This window comes from Xiphophorus hellerii, chromosome 9, assembly GCF_003331165.1.
Source record: "Xiphophorus hellerii strain 12219 chromosome 9, Xiphophorus_hellerii-4.1, whole genome shotgun sequence".
Taxonomy (NCBI): Eukaryota; Metazoa; Chordata; class Actinopteri; order Cyprinodontiformes; family Poeciliidae; genus Xiphophorus; species Xiphophorus hellerii.
In genome coordinates, this window is record NC_045680.1 from 23,404,913 (window position 1) to 23,426,646 (window position 21,734).

At 41.3% G+C, this 21,734-nt stretch overlaps 1 protein-coding gene across 2 annotated transcripts; it reads right to left on the reverse strand.

Annotated features, from left to right (window-relative positions):
• Nucleotides 1–691: 691 nt before the first annotated feature.
• On the reverse strand, nucleotides 692–21,573 carry LOC116726195 (protein sel-1 homolog 3). 2 transcript variants are annotated; one of them, XM_032572797.1, is made up of 24 exons: nucleotides 21,370–21,573; nucleotides 17,590–18,099; nucleotides 16,369–16,495; nucleotides 15,705–15,826; nucleotides 15,405–15,520; nucleotides 15,081–15,130; nucleotides 14,157–14,280; nucleotides 13,923–14,061; nucleotides 13,642–13,788; nucleotides 13,356–13,561; nucleotides 12,052–12,231; nucleotides 9,358–9,480; nucleotides 9,039–9,179; nucleotides 8,840–8,902; nucleotides 8,575–8,751; nucleotides 8,333–8,460; nucleotides 6,461–6,544; nucleotides 6,262–6,343; nucleotides 5,924–5,999; nucleotides 5,700–5,821; nucleotides 5,391–5,512; nucleotides 4,359–4,473; nucleotides 1,735–1,798; nucleotides 692–1,580 (listed from the first exon to the last, which is right to left on the reverse strand). In XM_032572797.1, the coding sequence occupies exons 1-24, from the start codon at nucleotides 21,455–21,457 to the stop codon at nucleotides 1,342–1,344; spliced, it is 3,345 nt and encodes a 1,114-aa protein (XP_032428688.1). In that variant the 5' UTR covers nucleotides 21,458–21,573; the 3' UTR covers nucleotides 692–1,341. The 2 variants fall into 2 exon arrangements, with proteins under 2 accessions (XP_032428688.1, XP_032428687.1); XM_032572796.1 differs by having other exon boundaries at nucleotides 17,590–18,103.
• Between the last annotated feature and the right edge of the window lie 161 nt (nucleotides 21,574–21,734).

The window sequence follows — 21,734 nt, forward strand, 5'->3', positions numbered from 1 at the left end:
CAATGGAGGCATAACATTTTATTAATTTAAATTACACACAGTCAGTTTTAGGTGAAGCTGCTCCACGCCGAGTTGTTTACACGGCGCAGCTCCTAATTTAGCTAATGACAGCTACCAGCTACAAACTGCACATTATGGCATCCTAGACGCTCAGACGTGTAAATAACTGTTAGAAGAAGTGACACGCTCCGTCCCTTGTGCTGGCTGGCAGGCACAACAACAAAATTACAGAGTATTTCCCGTTGCATTTGTTTTACTGACACACTGGATTAACAGATATGGTTTGTTTTACCAGCCCTGGCAAAAACACAGAATCTTTACCAAGTGGTTTTGCTGTTTGTTTCTTACTGCAAACATCTTGGTACACTTGAAATGAGACAAAACTGGCTTACAAGAAGCTTTTCAGGAAGACGTAGGAGCTTGCTTTAACACATTCATTATTTTTATTCCACTGACGGATTTTTTTCCCCCCATGTTTAAGTGAAAAAAAATCTGCCAGTGGAACTCTTACCTTTTAAAATCAATATTCAGGAATTATTGACTCAGAATAAGCTCCATGTGTTGCTGAAATGTTTGTAAGTTAGTTTAGTCTTACTTCAAGTGTGCTAAGGTATATGCACTGGAAAGTGGACCACTAGATTTTGTTTTTGCAGTGTTGTCCAAAAAAAAAACCCCACAAGATTTGTTTAAAAAAAAAATCACCTGTTGCTATAGGTACCTTCACTTCCGGTCACTTATTACCGATGGGTACAGCAGGTATCTCCTTATCTTATTGACCCAAAGACACATAGACTGGGTCAATAAAGAAAAATGGGAAATTCCAGTGTTGGGGTTTCAGACCAAACATCAGGTATTTGTGCCCTACATACTTTCGCCGTACATCCTTGTCTCCTGAGCAGCGTTTATCATCACTGATAGGACCAGGCGACAAGCCTTAATAGGTGACTCATTAGAACAAAGCTGGTAAAACATCTCCCCACATTATCATCTCTAAGGTTGAATCTTTTTTTTTTTTAATGCACAACTATTGACTTTATATCCGTTTCTGTCTTACATGCCCATGTACAAGAGAAGGTTCAAACTCCTGCCAAGCATTCACGCCATAAAAAAAATACAAGCAGCAACATGAACCCAGGGACACTTGTCTGAACTCTGTGATAAGTGGTTCATTTTCCATAAACATAAAACAGTTGATACTGCTACTGAGGAGACATTATCGGCCATCAGATAAAAGCTACTCTCTTTCATCATGACTCCCATCTTTATTATTACTTTTATTAAAAATGAGTCACACGAGTAGTTTTCCAAAAATTTTTCTTATTTTTTTCCCCTTTGGTGAGGTTATTGAGTGGCTGTGCTGGGAATGGACTGTTGTAGGAGATGATAGAGCAGCGTGGTCCAGAAAGCGGTGAGGCACGCGCCCGACAGAGTCACGGCCAGATCGCCGGCCTGGCTCAGCCTCCGTCGCTCGTTTACGGTCAGCCATGAACTCCCCGCGGCTCTCCCCGGGTCGTCTGCCCGGTCCGCTTGGCTGACAGACGGCGTCCTCCTCCGCGGAGCAGATGCCCTGCTGCTCCCCTCTGTAACGCGCGCGCACACACGTACACAGGTAACAGACACATGACAAACATGACATGGAAAAAAAGAAAGAAAAAGAAGGAGAAGTAAATTAATAGGTGGGAAACGGTGCCATCTTGTGGTTACTTTTAGCAAGTGGCCGCATCAGTAACTTACCCAGACAGCCCTGCAACGACACGACGGCCACGAAGACAAATATGGAGACGATGGCGGCGTACGCCTGTGGAAAAGACACATTAGTGATTGAAATGTGCCGCGTTTTATCTCACACAACACTGCAAAAACACTAAAGCTCACAAAGTATTTTCTACCCAGTTTCCCCAAAAGCGGTTTTGTTCCTGTTGCCCTGAGCTTCCAAAGTTCAATTTAGCATATTTTTAATATAATTTTATTTACTTATTTGTTTATTTTAATCTTGTCCTAATGAGGAGGACAAAGTATTTGAGTCTTTTGTTTTATTAATGATTTTTTTTAACATTTTAAAGTATTGAGCATCTAGCAACTTTGAATCATTTTAGATTTATTTTGTGTCGCTCAAAGTTTCCTGTAACTGTAATCGAATCTACCTAAAATCTATCTATTTTTACCTAGTGGTAAAAATATTGATTGATTGACTGACTAGTGTTAATATGTTAGTGCACCTGAAATAAGACAAAACTAACTTACAAGTAACCTTTCAGCAAGATTAGCTTGTTTTTGTGATTATTTCATTATTTCACTTAAAACATAGGAAAAATGTCTTGTTACAGGTGAAACAGTCTGCCAATGGAACAAGTACTTTTTTAAATCAATATTAAGGAATTATTGATTCAAATCAAAAGCTAATATAGCTCGCTGAAAGGTTGCACTGAAAAAAACAACTGGTAATCCAACTTTTTAAAAAATAAGTTAATTTGTTACAAGTAATCAAATAAAGTTTTTCCAAGAAAATATATTAAGATTAAGTTTTTGTGTTAAACAAACGTAAGTAAAGTTTGACAAACTTCATTCAATTACTTGTAGCAAATTAACTCTTTCTAGGTTAGTTTTGTCTTATTTCAAGGGCGCCAAGATATTTGCACTAGAAACAAGATGAAGATTACTTGGTAAGATTTTGTGTTTTTGCGATGATAAAAACAAATCTGCAATGGATTTAATGTTGAATTTACAGTGACTTTCAAAAGAATTCAGACCCCTCAAAATTCTCCACCTCGCTGTAGAAATGAGAGCACAAACCTTTATGTATTTTACTGGGGTTTTGTGTGATGGACCAATGCAAAGCGGCACGTCATTGTGAGGGGAAAAGAAAGTGACACGTTGTTTTTGTTGCTCATTACTTTTTCCCAGATAGCTCAAGCTCAGACGGATTGGATGGAGCGTGTCTGTGAAAAGCAATTTTCAAGTCTTGCTGCAGATGGATATAGTTTGATCTAAACATTTCCAGTGTAGGAAGGTGGAAGACTTTGCAGGTTTTTGCAGTCTCACGTCTCCCTGTGCACTTTTTCTCCCTCAAGGTGACGCACAGCGTTAGGTTGTTACACAAACATAGCATGTAGGCTAAAGATAAGAGCCGTGGTTTAATCTGACCAGAACTCCTTCTTTTTACATGTTTGCTGTATCTCCTAGATGGCTTGTGGTAATGTAAAAAGTCAGAGAAGACTTCTTGTTGCTTACAGTGATGCACTGAGAGTAGTCCTGAAGAGACCAAGATGGGTCAGGGCAAGCACTCTGCAGGCCGTGCTTCTGATGTATTAGTTTATATGCAGTTTAAATGAATCTGAAAATAAATTCCTCATGGTCTTAGTAAACCATGATAAATTGTTTACGCCAGTGGTCCCCAACAACCGGACCAATTGGTACCAGGCCGCGCAAGAAATAATGAACTACTTCCGGATCTTTTATTTTGAAAATCCTAAACCGGATTTTACCGGTTACGTCTTGCGCGTCAAAATTGAGCCAACTTGCAGCGGAATGAGTAACATATCGAAAGGCTGACCGGCGGTCCGCGTGACTACAAAGGTTGGGGACCGCTGGTTTACCTTTGAGCTCGACACGATACCATTCACACCTGTGGAGACACTGGTACAGTTGTCTATTATTACATTTTGATTACGTAACTTCTAGATTGTAGATATGAGTATGTTTGGCTGTTATTTACGTTGTTCTTTTTCTTAGTTGGACCTTGAGCTGACTAGCTAGCTGGCTGTCTGGCTAGCTACGAGCTATCTGTCTATCAAGCTAGTTAGCTAGCTCTTCTCTGAAGGTCTTGGTGAACGAACAGGATGTACATATCAAGTGGAGTATTTGTGAAAGTGAATGTGTTGGGCTTCTCCTTGGCTCCCAGACAGTAATTGTGATTGCTATACAAGAAATTAAAAAGAAGAAGAAATTAAAACAACTTGTATTTCTATATACAAGGTGTATTTCAGTCAGAGAAACAATCTTTACTAATTAAGCGGCTTCTGAAGGCCGTTGGCTGCACATTGTTTTAATTTGATGCATCAGAACAAAGACGGCTAAACGAAAACACACGCCGCAGTTTTCAGACTGTGATCTGAAAACCATATAACATTTCCTTTTCACTTCACAACAATGTTTTATTTCAAGTTGGTCTGTCACACAAATCCCAATAATATACAATAGTGCAAGTACGAAAATGTGGATGGAGGGAAAAAAAACCCCACAAAGCCTGGCTATAATTGAAACCTGAATTACTCTGAGATACAGTAGGACAAAAGCTTGAGGTGTGCTACTTTTCTATTCTTGCTGCGCGCAGCGTGTGACGGCTGTCTGATGCTCACCAAAAGGAGCTGTGCTCGGCTCTGAGTCACGCTCCTCCAGGCTCTTCCCATCTGGAGTCCGAGCAGAGCTACAGAACAGGGCGTAACGGCCTCATCATCCTCAATCTCCGCACATCTGAGCGACGAGACAAAACAGTGCGAGCTGTGTTACATCATCAGCTTTAATAAGTACAGACCTACCACGGCGCATTCGGGCCACAGCAGATGGGGGGAAAAAAAGGGATTTAAAAAAAACTCAGACATTTTGAGATGGAGCTCAGAAAGATTCTAGAAAAAACATTAAAATTTCTGAGATTGAAGTTGAAATTTTTCTAGATAGATAAGATGGATAAAAACAAGGACATTTTCTGAGCTTCAAAAGTCAAATATTTGCGAGAAAAAGCTCAGAAAGTTTGAACATTTATGAAACTGTTCTAAACTCAGGAATTCTTAGATGAAATTCCTAAATGTATAAAAACGCAGACATTTTTAGACTGATTTCCGTTTTTTTTTTTTTTAGAAAAAAAAAAAAACAAGGAACTTCTGACCTTCAAAAGTCAAACATCTGCTGGAAAAAAAAAATCAAAAATTTTGAAAATTTTTGAAAATGTTCCAAACTCTTTTTTTTTTTTTTTATTAAACCCAGTAATTTTAGAGGAAGAACTTAGACATTTCAGATTTCCAAAAGTCAACAAATATCCCAGAAAAAAAATTTTAATCGTTTTTTTTTTTTTAAATACTCAAAACTCCAAATTTTAGATTAATCTAAAAAAATATTTGAAAATGTTTAGGAAGTTTCTGAATTTCAAAAGTTTAACATTTTTTGAATTTAGAAATTTTTCTACTTTTAAAATTAGAAATTTAGAAGTTTTTTCTTTTCTAGAAAATTTTTGAAATATAGACATATCTGCTATTTCCAGAAAATTTCAGTGACTAATCTCAACATTTCAGAATGTTTTTGGCTGAAATGTACCTATTCCCCCCACCCACTCGTCTCCAATGGCCTTACCACGCCGTCGCATTAGATAAGAGCAGAGCAGACACTTCCATTACCTGTTTAAAATCTTCTCCATCACAGCCTCCACTCCGTCGCCGCGTGACGCGTTGAAGAAGTCAAGGACGCTCCGTGGAATGACGTGCCCCTTTTGAGCCAAAACGGCTAAATTGAACATTCCCTGCGAGCCGGTGTGGAAAAACAGAACGATAACGGTTCGGCTGATGGCTTATTCACTCAGAAAATCTCCAAATAATAACGGCGTGTAGCGCCGTTTGTTGTTTTTATTGCGCCGGGCCTCAAGCCTGTGGAAGTTTAATTAAGTTTATCATAGGGTGATGAGATTACAGCTCAAGTAAATCTGTCACCTGAGGGCTGCCCGCCAGAGCTGCTCTGCTATACATCGATACGGCCTGCTCAGCCAAGGATAATGAGTTCCCCCGTGTGCCGGCGGAGGAATAGTAGTAGTAGTCTCCTATTTCCAGCAGGGCTATAAAAAAAAAAAACAGACACATATTTGCTTGTTCAGTGACCAGACCGGCAGAGAACGAGACGGAGAGGTTGGAGCAAAAATGAAACGAGATGAACTCACTGGATGGATGAGGATCAGAGTTTAATATAGAGTGGTTGCGATATCTCCACCGACAGTCATAACCGACGCCCAGCTCCTTTTCGGTTGGGAGAGAGCAGAGCAATAACGAGGGCGTGTTATCAACCGCTAATAATTTCCCTCTGGGATAGTTCTCTTCATTTAGCGTGTGACTGGAATTGTGAGCGATTTGTCCATTAGCTACAATCACAAACTCCAATTATGATGCATTAAATGCGGAACTGAACCGGAGTCGGATTAAAAAGGCGGCGGCTGGAGCACCGGAGGAGGCAGGGGGGGGAACAGGAAAGGCGGGGCTGTGTGTGTGTGTGTGTGTGTACCTCACACAGGTGAGCGGCGTTACTCTGGGCTAAACCCAGGCCGGTTTCGGCGGCCAGGATGTACTTCACAAGCGCTTCCTCCCTGTTGGTGGCGCCGCACGGCGCAAAGACAGGAGACAAAGAGCGCAGATCAGAGGGAAAGGATTGCGTCAACACCAGAGAAATAAAAGTGAAAATAATTAATTTTTTTTTCCCCTACCAGGCTCCCTGGAGGTGGGCCTGAAGAGCCTCCCTCATCATGAATCCAAGGTGGCCGTTTCGTTTGCAGACGTTTTGCAGTAATCTGTGCGATGAGTTATACGAAAAATATGATTTATAACTCAGCAAAAAAGGATTCAAAAAAGCAGATCTGAATTTTTTAAAATTTTTTTATTGAGATCGCACGTGACAGACCAGCACAGCGTAGCGGACGATTGTGAAGCGGAAGGAAAACAAAAAAAAGTGCTCGCTTTTCAATTTTTTGTTCTTTTGTTTTCAACAAAATATCATATGAATATAATTTCATCCCCCTCCAGTCAATATTTTTGTATAACCAGCTTTCACTGCAATCACAACAGCAATTATCAGCGTTCCACTTCTGCAGACTGAAAATTGTTGACAGTTCCTCTTTGCAAAATAGCTGCTCGTACCGTCACAGGCTGGTGGGAAACAATATTTAATTTCAGTCGGTGTATTTGTTGTTTTGTTTTTTCTTTGAAATGTCAGATTCATTTAGAAAATCTTGACACTTCAGTCAGATTGCAGTGGGAGTGTCTATGAAAAGATTTTCTTTTGGCTTTAGAGCCAAGCTTTAACTTGTCCATCGTAGTTCTGGCTGCACGTTTGTTTTCGTGTGGGCAGAAGATGAGTTTGGACCCATCCATGATGCTGCCACCACCATGCTTCATTGTGAAGCATGGGTTTCCCCGTCTCGCCTGTGTGCCGACTCTAGCCTCAACCTGAATGGATTTTGCTGGACAATCTTCATTTCTGGTGCACCAGTTCCTTTACCAAACGTTTTTCTCCTACTCAGTTTTCTATAAATGTGCCTGAATACAGAACTCTGTGAGCAACCAGCTTATTTAGTGACAACGTTTCGATTGTGTTGCCTACTGACTCAGAGTGAGAGACCGTTTAAAGGCTCAGAAAAACTTTGCAGGTGTTTAGTCGCTGGTGGCGTGACATCATAAGTTTCTAACGTTTGGCTTTTTCCACAACGTTACCATATCTAGAGACACTGAACTTTGAGTTTTCATCAAATTTACAATAAGTAAAAGCTTGAAGTGTGTCAGCCCACGTTTGTTAAACTTAAATAAGTGAGCAAAATATTAAACATTTCATGATGTACTTGAATACACAGAGATGTACAGGTAATTCAGTCAAACTACTACTGGTATCTACTAGGTGACCTCTGATTCTTTGCACCAGTTACTACACTTCTTTAGGCCTTTGCGATGACGCCAGGTGAAACGTCCCAATTCTCAGATTTTAATTGCTAATAAAAAGTTGGTGTTTTTCGGGGTTTTGTTTTTACTTCTACTTCACCGTTATATGATCATTTGTGTTGGTATATCGCCTATGAAATATGTTATTTTGTGATTGTTCCATATAACACAGTAGGAGTGTAACAGGTAAACCTTTTATGGATGCAAACTCGACTAAAAACCCACCTGTTTAGGATTGTATTTGAAACGTAATCAATTACAAATTTATTGATGGGACTTGACTTAATGTCATGTTTTGATTGTTGATTCTATGTTGCATTGTGTGGCACTTTGAAATGCCTTGCTGCTGAAATGTGCTATACAAATAAAATTTGATGTGATTGTAATATGAAATGTGAAAGGGCTCGGGGAGTAGCGGCAGCAGCAAACCTGCTCTTTGTCCACTCATTGGGATTTGGTTCAACAGAACCTCTCTGTGTGCCAGACAACAATGCAGTGGCAACAGCTCATATTTTTAGATATGCAAATGCCGCGTTCTGACCTTGAATTAGCCGCCGTCACTGAAATTGGACAGCACCGAGCTGCAGGCTACGGCGCAGCGGCCCGCGACGACGCTTCCTTCACCAAGCTAATGAAAAGCCCCTTACGTCACGGCCCTCTCCACGTCCCGAGAAACCCCCCGCAGGCTTCCTGTCGAAAGGTACCACGCCGCCTCCACCGACGCGGCCGCGTGGCCGAAGCGGGAGGCGTTCAGGAACTGCTCGAACGCGGCGCTCTGCGGATGGAGGTCAGAGACACGGAACAGAGAGAAGCAAGACGATTACATCTGGGCTGCGGAACCGATTGTAAAGGTATGAAAATAAAAAAAATAAAAAATTTAAAAAAAAACCTCGTTCCTCCACGGCTTGTCTGGGTTTTCCCCGGTGAGATGATAAATTCCCAGGTTGAACATCCCATCATCGCTCCCATTCAGGGCGGCTTGTTCAAAGTATTTTGCCGCATTTCGGTGGTCCTTCAGCACAATCCCATGGTACCAGCCTAAGCCGTTCAGGGCATTAATTGAGCCCTGAAGCGTGTGGGGGGGAAACAGACAGCGGTTTTCACAGTGAGCTCCTATATGGAGTAAACACACCGATTGATTGCTGCTCCCTCACCATCGCAGCCGCTTTCTTCAGCAGCTGAAAACCTTGAGTGTAGTTTCTCTTCACTCCCTGGCCCTGAAGGAATCAACATCAATCAGCAAATCAATAAGTGTCAAAACAGCGGCGGTGAAACACACACACACACCCACGCAGTCAAACAGTACTGTGTTCAATTCAGTCGTAAAATAAGGTCCTTATGATTTTGCACGACCTTCATTAGCAGGATGGAGTAGTCGTAGACCGCCTCGGGATCCTTCATTTGCATGGCGCTCCTCTCAAACCACTTCACGGCGCTGGCGATGTCTTTGGAGACTCCGTTTTGTCCCCAGTAAAGCATTGTTCCCAGACGTCTCTAAAGTTAATAAGAGTTTTTATTAGTCTGCTCTGGACGCCGACTCCACCACTGACCGCAGAGGAGACGTTACGCTCCCGCGCTTTTTATGCGCCTTTCCGCCGGATGGAACTCATTTGAGTAATGAATGCCGTGAATTTGGACTTCCGGGCGGGGCGCGTATGTAAGCCAAACGTACCTGAGACTCCAGGTCTCCCCTTTCCGCTTGGTACTGTAGATACCGAAAGACGTCGCTGGACTCGTCCGTCAGGGAGTTCAGATCGTCTTCGTTGCCCAAATAGATAAAGTGAGGCGTGTATTGCTGCGGGGAAGAGAAACACGGTGATTACGGTGGTTAAACTTGTTAAAGCACAAAGTGGGTTTTTGTTCATAATAAAACTTCCCCTGTAAACACTCACAGCCATTAGATATGACACATCTCCCTCGCTGATTGCATCATTATCATTCATTAGGCAAATTTAATATCCAATCAGTGCGAATCAACCGCAGTGTTCAGTTGTCTGAGACACACACCTGGTCGGACGTTCAACATCAAGATCTACATCATACAGATTTTAGGCTTTTTCCAAAGCGGTTCGACTTTTCCTTTTCTTAAAGGTTGAATGATGAAACAACCTATACGTTTTGCAACTAATTCTAATTCTAGTTTTAAAAAAATGGTTGGATTTCTTGTCTAATTATTTATCCCGCAACAAAGAGTATTTAAAATCCCCAATGAGTTTATCCAAGATTCTGGTTTCCTTTTCTACCAAACATGGAGACGCAGCCTTAACTTTCTACAAATCTGGAACAAAACACTGAGTTCCTTTAAATCAGGGCTAAAAACCCACTTGTTTAGAGTTGCCTTTGATTAGTAGTAACAGAAAACATTGACCAACACATTTGATGTATATTGCTTGATGATGTTGATGATAGCATTCAATGTCCATTGCTTGTGTCACAATTGGCGACTTTATGATGTTTTTATGGTGTAAAGCACTTTGAACTCCCGTGTCGCTGAAACGCTCTACCCAATCAAACCCGACTTACGCCAAAACGGAACAGCGACGTCAGACCAAGCCGATGAAACATGCGTGAACTAAACCACAAGCCGAAGGGCTCGCGGAAGTGCAGAGCTAAACAGAGACCCAGATGTGTCTTTAGATGCTTTGAATATTCATGATTTATTCCACAATTAGTTTCAAGCACACAAATATCTCTTCCTCTGAATAACGAGGACGGCGTGGTTTGATCCGACTTGACTGACAGTTCTGCAGTGGCAACAAACATCGGCTTAGAGTGGAGCTCAGACTGACATCCCTTTTTAAAAAATACACCTCTGCATTTTAGTGAGTTGTTGAAAATGTTTTTAAGAATAGATGGTTGTTGCACTTTGATCTGATTTTGTCCTTTGGGTCAAACTTTTAAATCCCTCTTTTTTTCTTATTATTATTCATCATTACTGTTTTCGTGCTCCATCGATTCCCCCGTTCAGGATGAAGCAGACAGCCGGGTCTCTCAGGTGTTTTCATACGCCTCTCTTCATTAGATGGAGCTTATTGAAATACTGGTAGAATAAACAGGAAATCAGAAGGAAGCAGGCTTTTCTCTTGTAGCGGGGCCTCTTATCTTCTGAGTGCTCTCTGGCATTCATCAAGACGGCTTGATTTCTAAATGAAGATTTAGAGCTCATCCATTCTCCCTTTTCCTGCAGCCTCCCCTCAGTCCAGCTGGCTGGACAAACAAACATGCAATTAATCATATTTTTAGAGTCGGTGCGTTTTAGAAAAACCGCCGCCATGTGTGACGCACGTTTTATCTGCTGGGAAGAAAAAAAAACTCCCTGTTATCGCTTTTGTATTCTCATTCTAACCGAGAGATGAGAAGCAGATCGATACTCATATCGATTTGAACGAGGGACGGGAAGTTTGGGAAAGTTTAAACTGCATTAATCACACCTGCTTTGTTCATTAGGTGTCGAAACAAATGGCAATCGCCGTTTTGTTTCTTACAGGGTGTCACTTTGAAGTTGTGGTTTTCTTAAATTAGAGTGAAACGAACCGGCTGCTGGGTCTGGTTTTAGAAAGAGCTGACAGACTGACAGCAAAATCAATTTCATCTTCCTCCTGAAAAAGAAACAACAGCAATATGCAGAGAAAAGGCTGCGCTGACCCAAACAGGCCGGACTGCTCGGTCTAAATAACAAAATGATGAAATCGTAGGTCATTTCTAGCAACGGCCACGGGTTATGATAGTTTTGGGTTTTTCATTCGAGTTTAGTTTTGTTCGGTTGTGACTTTCGTTGCGAGTTTTCATTCATTTTTAGAGTGGGATTGCTAGTTTTTATTAGTTCCTATTAGTTAAATATTGTTTTGTTCTTATTAGTTGTAGTAGTTAGTTTTTTCCTACGGTGGTTAATTTTTAGGTGCAAGATTCAAAGAGGTCAAGGTATTGCATTATGATTATGCATATATCGACTGGGTAATGATTAATCAACAGACGATACAATTTTCAAAAAATGTATTCGATTATTGTTGAACAACCAGCTGACTGGAATTTTATCTCAACTTTTGCTGTAGCCATTTTGCGGACTAGTACCGTAAAATTCAGACAAACTGATGCAAACTGTTTAAAAGGCTAATAAATGGATTCATAAACACAAGAACAAAGGATATTATATATATAATTTCAGTATATTTTAGTTAGTTGAATAAACACACAATATAATTCCAGTTGGAGTTTTTCCCCAGTAATCACCGTTTTTACTTTATTCGTTAACGAAAATGTTTCCGCTTTTGTCATTTCGTTAGGTTCAGCTAGCTATGACCACCTTAGCAACGACTGCCTTTATCTTATAATGCTAACAGTTTAACAAAGTCGCAGCGATTGCTACCTTATGTTCATGTATTCGCGATCTGTCGATGCTGCTCTGCGAGCCGACGTTGGAGTAGTAGCCGTAGGCCACGTCCGAGTCTTGAGGAAAACCGTCGAGGCCGTGCGCGTGCTTGAACCCCGCGTGCATCAGGGCGAAACGGTCGTCGCCAGCCGCACCAATCAAACTGTAGGCGTGACCCTGAAACAGATTGAACGTTGGGTGTAAAATCCACTCTTTCACAAGTAAGTGTAACACAGAAAGTTAAAGCTAAAGTATTCATAGCCCTTGAACTCGATTCGCGTTTTGTTGGGTACAAAACTTTAGTGCTTTTTATTGGGATTTACTTCAGCAGAGTAAGACAAAGTAGAGCAAGACTGTACAATGGAGGGAAAATGACACATGGTGTTTTACTTTTTTTTTTTTTTTTTGCAAAATATTTAGCTCCCTTCATTCTCATACACCTAAATGAAATCAAGTTAACAGACAAAACATTACTTAGTAGACAGAATCATGAAGACCAAGATCGTGGAGAAAGTTCAACAGAACGTTTCACCAACTCAAATTTAAGACTTTTTAAAACCATTCTGAGTTACCTATATCATGACAGGAATGTACAAAAGAAAATCTCTTATGCTATACATAGTAATGCCAAACACTTTTAGCATCATACGGGTTGGCAACAGAAGTGAGCTGGTGGCGAAGACAAACATCGTCCAGCCACCGGGCGATAATTGTTGTCTGAGTCCCAAGGTGAGAAGAAGTAAGAGTAGAGGAAGCAAAGAAGGAGAGAGAGAATTACAAGAAAACACCCTAGAAGTCTGCTTCTGCACCTGCAGAAAGCGAGAGAAAAAAGACCACAGAGAAAACCTATTCAGCTACAACATCACTGAAAAGCACACATTACAAGTCAATACAAGATAGTGGCAACTGCAGCCCCAACAGTTTATCTGAAATCACCTGAATCACAGTGAACATGAACTGAGTCAGTTTGACCAGGGTGAAAGAAATTTCTAACAGTTCTTGTAAAGGATGAACTGACGGTGGGGTAGAGGTTCACCTTCAAGAAGAACCGTGACACTAAACGTGCAGACAGACTTGTAATGGTCTAGATCAAATCCTTATATCTCAAAATGGCCTAGTCTAAGTCCAGACCCAAATCTAAATATGTGGCGGTTTGAAAAGAAAATGTAAGAATTTAACTTAAATTTAAGAACATTTTGAAAATGACGCATCATTCCCTTCCACTTCACCGTAGAGCTCTACTTTGTGTTTGTCCTATTAGGTAAAATGCCAATGAAAAACACAGTTGGCATGGATTTTACCTTTTCTTGATCGGCCGGGCGACCCAGGCCAGACAGGTAGATGGTGGCCAACAACAGAGACGCTCTGTGATTCCCAAAGCAGGAGGACGCCTGCAGCAGAACCATCGATTCGGACAGGATCTTTATCTGCTTCCCTTCCACAAGGAAGACGGCGCCAACCGTTAGCTCGAACAAAACACTTCCGAGGCGCCTCACACCCAAACGTTCTGCCGGAACAGATCAACGCCGTGAGCGGCTGGATAAAAAGGTGTGCGTTTTCTTTACTTGGCATGCAAATCTCTGTCACCTCTCTGGATAATCTCCTCCACTCCTTGCAGGAAACGAAACAGCGTGGCGTGTTTCTGCTGCGTTTCCACGCTCCACGTCTGCGTGCACGCTGCCTCTCTGCTGTCAAACTGACCCCGGCGTCTCAGAGGGTCATTAGAGCAGACAGCTGAAATAAAGGGGGTGGGAGAAGAAGACATTCCCTGGAGTGTTCGCGCCTTTAAAATCAGACTCACGCGAGGTGTTTCTCTGTAGATTGGCTGCAACGTCGCGTTTTTAGGACATGTCAAAATAGTGTCTCACCTTCGTCGGTCGGGGACAGAAGGCGACTCTCGGCCACTTGGTGCAGAAAAGCGTTTGCCAACGTTCTCATTTCCTGACACGCCACGTGAGCCCTGTCCAGCTCCTGCGCTGTCGACATGGGGTGAAGCTGATTTCTTATCTGGAGCATGAAAAGCAGTGGAAGTTAAGACAGGAACGGACAGTCGAGGAATGGAACAAACACCCGTTTGTGATTTGCAGAGTGGAAAATGTCACCTCGTCGGTTCCGAGACGATAATACTTGAAAGGCCCAAAGTAGCCGGCGAAGCCTGGCATGTATCTGCCTCCTCCAATCACAAAGTATCCGTCTGTGTCGTCGAAGTGGATACTGTTCCTAAATCTGAAAGATTTTTAAAAGCATTTAAAGCTGTGCGTCCAAACTAAATAATGAGATACCAAGCAGAATTTTCCCTCAGTGCCTTGCTAACGAAATCACACCCTCACCTTCCTGAAACAATGGGCAAACTCATTTTTTGCCAACATTTTTTTGTTGTTTTTTTTTACGTCAAGTAGAGGCAAGTAAAAGGGACAACGGTTTTTTTGGTTTTGTTTTGTTTTTTTGGGTAAATCACTTGTGACAAATAATAACTTAGGCCGATATGAAGGTGAGGATATTTATGTTACCTACTGGAATTTTGTGTGACACAGAGTAAAATGCTGAAGTGGAAGATTTTCTTTTTTTGATTCTTTTTTTTTTTTTTAGAAAGACAAATCTGAAAAGTGTGGCATTAATGTACTTTAAAAGCCTCCTGAGTCAGTCCTTAGGTGCAGTGTTGGTTTTCCACCAGACATCGCTCTTTGAATTTTGTTCAATAAGCTCAATTTTGGCTTAACCTGGGCAAAGTAAAAGACGTCATGTTGCTTTATTTTAACAACATGACATTAGCGTGTGAATTTACGAATTTAGTGGTTGAGGAAGGCCTTGGGGCTTGGTTAGGGGTGTCGGATTAAAGGGGGATGGACCCCTTTAATGCTAGGCACATTTTTCAGAAATAATTTGAGATCTTTTTCAAACCATAAGACATTTCATCTTCTTCACAATTATGCACCACACTGTGTTTGCGACAACATGACAAAGCTTAAGGGCAAAATTTGTGTTTGTTCCCCATTGATTTACATAAACAAACTGGTTTTACTTACACGTATTCAAATCTGTGGCTCTTAGCGTCCCATGTTACGTTCAGCAGCACCTGAGAGTCCAACACAACAAGGTAAAAGCTCAGCATGAAAGCAAAAAAATAAAAAATAACTACTGAACTGTGGACAACTTCAAATTGAAAACACAGACTACAATTGCCTTGAATCTCCCAGTTGGAAAGAAACCATCGTTCAAGATCTTACAGCAGGAAACAAAGAGCCCGACCAGCAGACACGGCTCAGGAGGAAACGGATGATTGTGCTCGCTCAATTTCAGCTTCAATTCCTCCTCCGCCCACCCAAAACCGCATGTTGGTGCTTTTTTACCTTGGAGTCCAGTATGTAACAGTCCAATCTAATCCATTTCCACAGGGGCAACATTAAGTGGGTTCGAAATGCCTCATCTTCCCCGGTTGTCAGGCGGGCCTGAATTATGATGTCTCCTGCACAGAAGATATGACAGTCATATATTTCGCCAGAGGAAATCCTAAGCTCTTTATTAATACATAACGCAGTCTGTTCCTGAGTCGCACGAAAACACACATCATCGCTCGCGCTCGTCTCCCGGCAGCCCGGGCCCCAGATCCTCCACGGCAGGATGTGTCCACACAAGCTGCTGTGACCCACCTGTTTCTGAGAGCTGCATCAGCACCGAGTCAAAGAGATGTTCCTTATCCACATGATGGATGATCCCACAGTGCTTCTTCTGACACCATTTCAGCAGGTAGATCCACACGGAGAAAGCGGTGCTGGCAAAAACAAACAACAAGGCATGATTGGACAAATCATTTCTTCCACCCAGTCAGGCGTGAGGGTTGAATTTAAAAAACTCTCTGCTTGTCTGCTAAAGAAAAAAAAACAAAAAAAAAAAAAACGCCTGACCTTGCTTTCTTTCACTGACCGTAAATAAAAAGCTTATATGCTTGGGTGAAGAGGCTTGGCGGAGCTCATGAAGTCATTTAGAAGGATGGCGAATTACAAGCGAAAGCTGCGAGGGCTTTTTGACAGAAGCTGAAAGAGAAACAGCCACTGACCTGTGGCAGTCAACCTGCTGCTCTCAACACACACCGCTGCGTCAGACACACACCTGAAGCGAGCGTCTTTATGGTGTTTAACGTGTAAAAGAGAAAAAACGGCTCGCTTTTTTTTTTTTTCTTTTTTAAAGCATTTGGCACAATATGTGCAGACGCAGCACAGGGTGCCGAGGGGAGGTTCTGTCGCCCGCTGTGCGGGTGAACCTTGAGCAGAACAAAAGAATGAGGTAAATTAGGAGTCGCCGAGCGAAGCCCACCTGGGCTCGGTTACGGCGTGAAGACGGACTCTCTCCAGGGCGTCACTGATGAAAGGCCGGAACCGGCGGACCACCCCGAAGCGCTCTCCGGTGCTGGCCACGGGGAACTTCAGCAGATCTACCACATCTGTGCAGAAACACAGCATTTTAAAGGCACAGTTAGGAACACACAGTCCAACGCAAACATCATTTGTTCCATTGCAAATTTTCCTCTACTTTTTTCTTTCTTTGTCACACTTAAATGTTTCAAAACATTTTTATACTAAATGCAGAATAAATAGATTAGATTATTTATTGAAGGAAAACCTATCCAAACGAACCTCACCCTTATTGAAAATGCCTACTTTGCTAAATCTTGCCATTTCCTAGTCCGTTTTCACTTGGCTTACCAGCCCAACTGCTGCTAGGCCTGTAAAATCATTTAAATAAACCCTGTTGACAACATGAAGTGGGTTAAAAGCCCTCAAAATGCTGCTTCATGCTCAGATCTAAAAATGTCCAGTGTAGACATCTGAGTGGATTATTTGGCTTGTTGTTAGGTAAAGATAAAGGTAATTTTATTTCTATAGCACATTTTCAGCAACAAGGCAATACAAAGTGCTTTATAGGAATTAAAAGGGAATACAAACAAAATAACAAACCAAAGGAAAGAGCAAAACAAGAAAAAGAATCTAATGTTGGTCTGAAGTATGTACGCTAGGCGCTCCTGTTCAGGGTTGCTAAGTATCTTCTGGTCTAATTCCAATTTCTGGGTTGGAAGAACCCAAAAATGAAATCTAACATTACTAGACTACATTTTAGGAGTCTAATAATGTTGATCCAAAGTACGGTATATAAACTAGATACTCCTATTTAGGGTTGGTAGATTAGTATAAGTAAGTATCTTCTGGTCTAATTCCATTTCTGGGTTGGAAGAACAGGAGTCGAAAATGTTGTTGCTAAGGGAGTTTTTCTGGATTCTAAGTTTGTTCTAATCCCTGTTCTGGGTCGATAGATAAGTAAGTGCTCTCTGGACTTTCTAAGTATGCTCAAAATTTGCAAAAGTAATGAGTACTCTTCAGTTTCTAAGTAATAATAAAAACTTGACATCTCCTGTGAACTTCAGTAGCTTCACTGTAAAACATTGCTGCTCAGAACAATGTTGACATCCTCAGTACCTGCTTTCCCCATCGTACCGGTAATGTATTAAGAGAAAACGACAGAGTGATTGAGGGTGTACACCTGTCTCATGTGGGCACTGATGGATCCTGTCGTTGGACGTCAGCCACTCGAGTTGAGCGGACCACGACGGGCACCCAGCGGGGGCCGACCCCGGCCACAGCGAGAGCCGCACGACCCGCTGCACTTTATGAATTCCTGCCGCGGAGCCGATTTCACCGCCTCCTTTCAAATCATCCAGCCAAGCTTGAAGTGTCACGTTCTGGGCGTCTGCCGCGCTCCCGTGGACACGGCGGCGGCGATGGGACACGGACGGAGGCAATCTGAGCAACACCCGCCGGACCCGGAGCGTTTGAGGTGTGCCGCTGATCCATTTCCTCCTGAAGACCACCAGATCCGTCTTCCTTAATGTTGACAGCACGACTTCCACCGCGAGCCGACACGGCCTGGAGCACCGATACCGCACACGGACCACTGAGCCATCTGCCACTTTGTCAGGGACCGAGTCGAACCCTATGAAACTGTCAGGTGCGGCGTCATCCCCGCGGGTCGAAACGCCTCGTAGCACAGACGCTGCCTGGGTGAAAGTGAGGGGGGGGGGGGGGAATTAAATCAGTGTTATACAGAGAAAACAAAATGCTGTTTTTAAGTTATTCCACTTTAAGAAAGAAGACAAACTACACACTGGACCATCTGTTGCTGTATTCTGAGTCAGAATGACAGATTTGACTAGATCTGGGGCCATTTCCAGACTTCTCTCCATCTAACGATTATTTTAGCAAACGATTATTCTGACAATCGATTAATTGGATTAAAATATGGCCATATTCCTCCTCATTTAACCACTGAAGTCTTTTTTTTAATACAATATAAGAAGATAAACGTTTTATTGCCTAAAATGCATTAACAACTTTTGTTTTTTTTTTAGTTTGCGCATCATCATTTGTACCAAAGGAGGCATCTGGAGCGGAAAAAATACTTTCTCCATCAAGATGTGAAAAGATCACGTCTTTCTGCTTGACTTGACATCCACACAGTTACCTGTTGATTTTTGAGTTGACCGATTAATAGTTGGACAGCTAAAGGTGCTTAATAGGAAATCTTTTTATTTAGTTTTTTTTTTTTATTTTATCTTTGTTGATTCTCAAGGAAGTATCATTTACATGACCTCAGGCCTCTACATCACAAAACTAACTTCAATATTTGAAATAAGGTGGACAAGTAGAACATTACGTTATAACAGTCAAAACAAAAATGCAACTTCACTTCCCTGACAAAGACTATAAAGCAAGGAGTGAAAGAGAGCGTGAAAGAAAAATAAAAAAGAGAAAAATTAAGTTAGAAATGTAAAAAGTGGGGCGTGCCGTGGTGGCGTAGGGGTTAGCGCGACCCACATTTGGAGGCCTCAAGTCCTCGACGCGGCGGTCGCGGGTTCGACTCCCGGACCCGGCGACATTTACCGCATGTCTTCCCCCCTCTCCTACCCTGTTTCCTGTCAGCCTACTTCATAAAAAGGGACACTAGAGCCCACAAAAAGACCCCCTGGAGGGGTTACAAAAAAAAAAAAAAAAAAAAAAGAAATGTAAAAAGCAAACCACAAAAAGAAAGAATACACCAACGAAAAACAGTATTAAATAATTATGAAGTATGTCTATCATAGGAGAGTGGATTATCGAGGCGATTTCATCAAGTTTGGTCTCTAGAAATGAAATCAGATCTTTTAAGTTTCAAATAGCCACTGACAGAATTGTTCAGTCTTGTGATTGAGAGGCTGTTATTTTTTTCCATTTTATACATCTTAAATGTTACGTCGATTCAGTCGTCTAAAGTTGGTTTGTCTTGTGATAACCATTTTCTATTAATGTCTTTCTTACTTGCTACTAAAAAAATAGTCATCAGAAGCTTTTTGAAGCTTCTTGAGGAATTATGCCAAAATACCTAAGTTTGATCTCCAAAGGAATGTTCTGCTGGAAAATGTCTTGCAAGGCACTATTTATCTCTTTCCAGTAATCTTTTATGATTGGGCAGTCCCAGAAGACACGATAATGGTTTGCGTTTTGATTTCTACTTTTTCTCCAACATGTAGGAGGATTCCCATCGTAGTGGCGTTTCTGAGCAGGTGTGATAAAAGAATCTTACCAGATTATTCCAGGAAATCTGTTTAAAACAGAATTTGAGCCAAGCGAAGTTATGCCAGTTATGTTTTTGTCTCGTATGCAAAATTTGTATTTTGCAATGTTGTGGCTTAATTACTGCCAACTATGTTGTTCTCTCTGAAAACGGCCCTTCTTTGAGTCTGTATACGCCCTAAACAATCAATTACAAAATTAGTTTATTATCATGTCAATTATCGATTAATCACGATTAATCCAATTAATTGATTCAACCCTAGACATATCCTTCAACTTTAAAGATTGATCTATTTCGCTACAACTGTCCTTGCTTGCGCTAGCTCTCCACAAGCAAAATAAAGCACAAGAACTCTATGAAGACTTTTAACTACAACTTTTAACTTTGTATCATGTCACAGTTTATATCAGTTTAAGTCTGTTATGGAATCGTGTAGAATATATGCATCAATTGGGTCCCTTGGTAAGCGTCTGCAACAAAAAACCTTCAAAAAAATTCAGAATTTACTGCAGCATGTTGAGAAGAGTTTGTTTTTAGCAACACAAGTTGCATAAATAATGCAACCATTAACAGCTAAATATTAATGACTATTTTCTGTGATACATAAATATAGCAAATTGAATTTTTGCAGCTCTCTGAAGAACCGAAGCAAAGAGCGGCATCTTGTGTTGACCAAGTCTCCATGGCAACCATTTGTTATAATCTTCATCACTCTTGATTAAGGATTTTTTTAAAGCTGCTTTAGCCTGTCCTTCCCAACATAAACATATTTCTCTCTCTTCTAAAGGCTCAGGAAACATTATTAAAAGTCATGGCATCGTGAACTCACCAGGAGACTTTGGAAATCTCCACCAGAAAACTCAAAATAGGTCATTATTAGGTCTTTTTTTTTTAAAACAAATATTCAAAAAATATGGCCAAATCAACAGAAATCATTAACCAGTCACAAAACCAATCTTTCATCAGACATGCATGCCTTCTCTGGGTATTCCAGCTCCCTCCTGCAGGAGGAAGGATTTGATTTCTTCACCAAATATATGTGTTCAAAGACAGCATTGTATTTTCATACAGATGTAATAAAAGATGCATCTATTTTAGGGCTTTTGATTCATCTTTACCTAGGATGAAAACAGACTTTGAGCAAAAATTGGACAAATTTATCCTGCAAACTAAGTTGATCAGATATCAACCAGTCATGGCCTAAGTTATTTTTTAGCCAAAATTGACTTTGGCAAGAAAATCACCACCTCTTTATTTCCAAAATATGTTTTAGGCACAAAAAAATAAGTCACTTTTGACAAAAAAATGACTTTGGCCATTATTTTAGGAAGGTAGTGACATTCAGCTGGGCTCTGACAGCAGCTTCCTGTAGTGTAAAATAACACTGTGGACGGAGTGACAGTAAACCAACACATAATGAGGTCAAAACATATTAAAAGTTACGTTAAAAAAAATATTTTTTAAAGTCACAGAAAACATTTAGATTTAGGAATACAGACAGATTTAGGTGAATGTAAGGTGAGCTTATTATTCTTTAGTCACTTTCACATGTGTGTTTACTCATGAATGAATGTAATATTATTAAAATGAACAGTTCTGTTAAAGACGTTTTAAAGAACATAACAGGTTTGTGAAGAAACTGATCAAACCTAATTATAGTTTCATATTCAACAGCTTAACGTCAGGGAGGTAAAGTGAGACAAAGAAGCTTACCAATAGGAAACAAGCAGTGAAGGCAAATCCAGGAACGCTGGTGTGAAACCAAGTCATTGTGAAAGGGGGTTAGAGCAAAATGGGACATGAAAATAAATATTTAAACTTTCGGTTCATTGTTTCTCTAATAAGCAAACGTAGCTTCCTCTGGCTATCCGACACCTGCCGGTTGCGTCTCGGACAAACAGCAGTTGCGCGAGCACACGCCCCGCAGAACGCGGCACTACCTGATATTCTGGTGTGGCAGGTTCAAGGTTCAGTGTGAATCACCTCTAAAGAGAAAGTGCCGTGCTGGAAAGGGCTCGTCCGTGCAGCGCCGCCGCGAAGCTTCACATTGACATCATGTGTTATTCTAGCAGGGATTT

Bases quoted from the DNA above. Each gene is read 5' to 3' on its own strand.
- LOC116726195 (XM_032572797.1), bottom strand. From the start codon at position 21,457: ATGTCCCATTTTGCTCTAACCCCCTTTCACAATGACTTGGTTTCACAC. The intron at 8,461-8,574 runs GTTTTTTTTTAA...CTCCATCCGCAG, and splicing joins ACAAGCCGTGGAGGAACGAG to AGCGCCGCGTTCGAGCAGTT. The intron at 4,474-5,390 runs GTAATGGAAGTG...CTCGTCGCTCAG, and splicing joins ATGGAGAAGATTTTAAACAG to ATGTGCGGAGATTGAGGATG.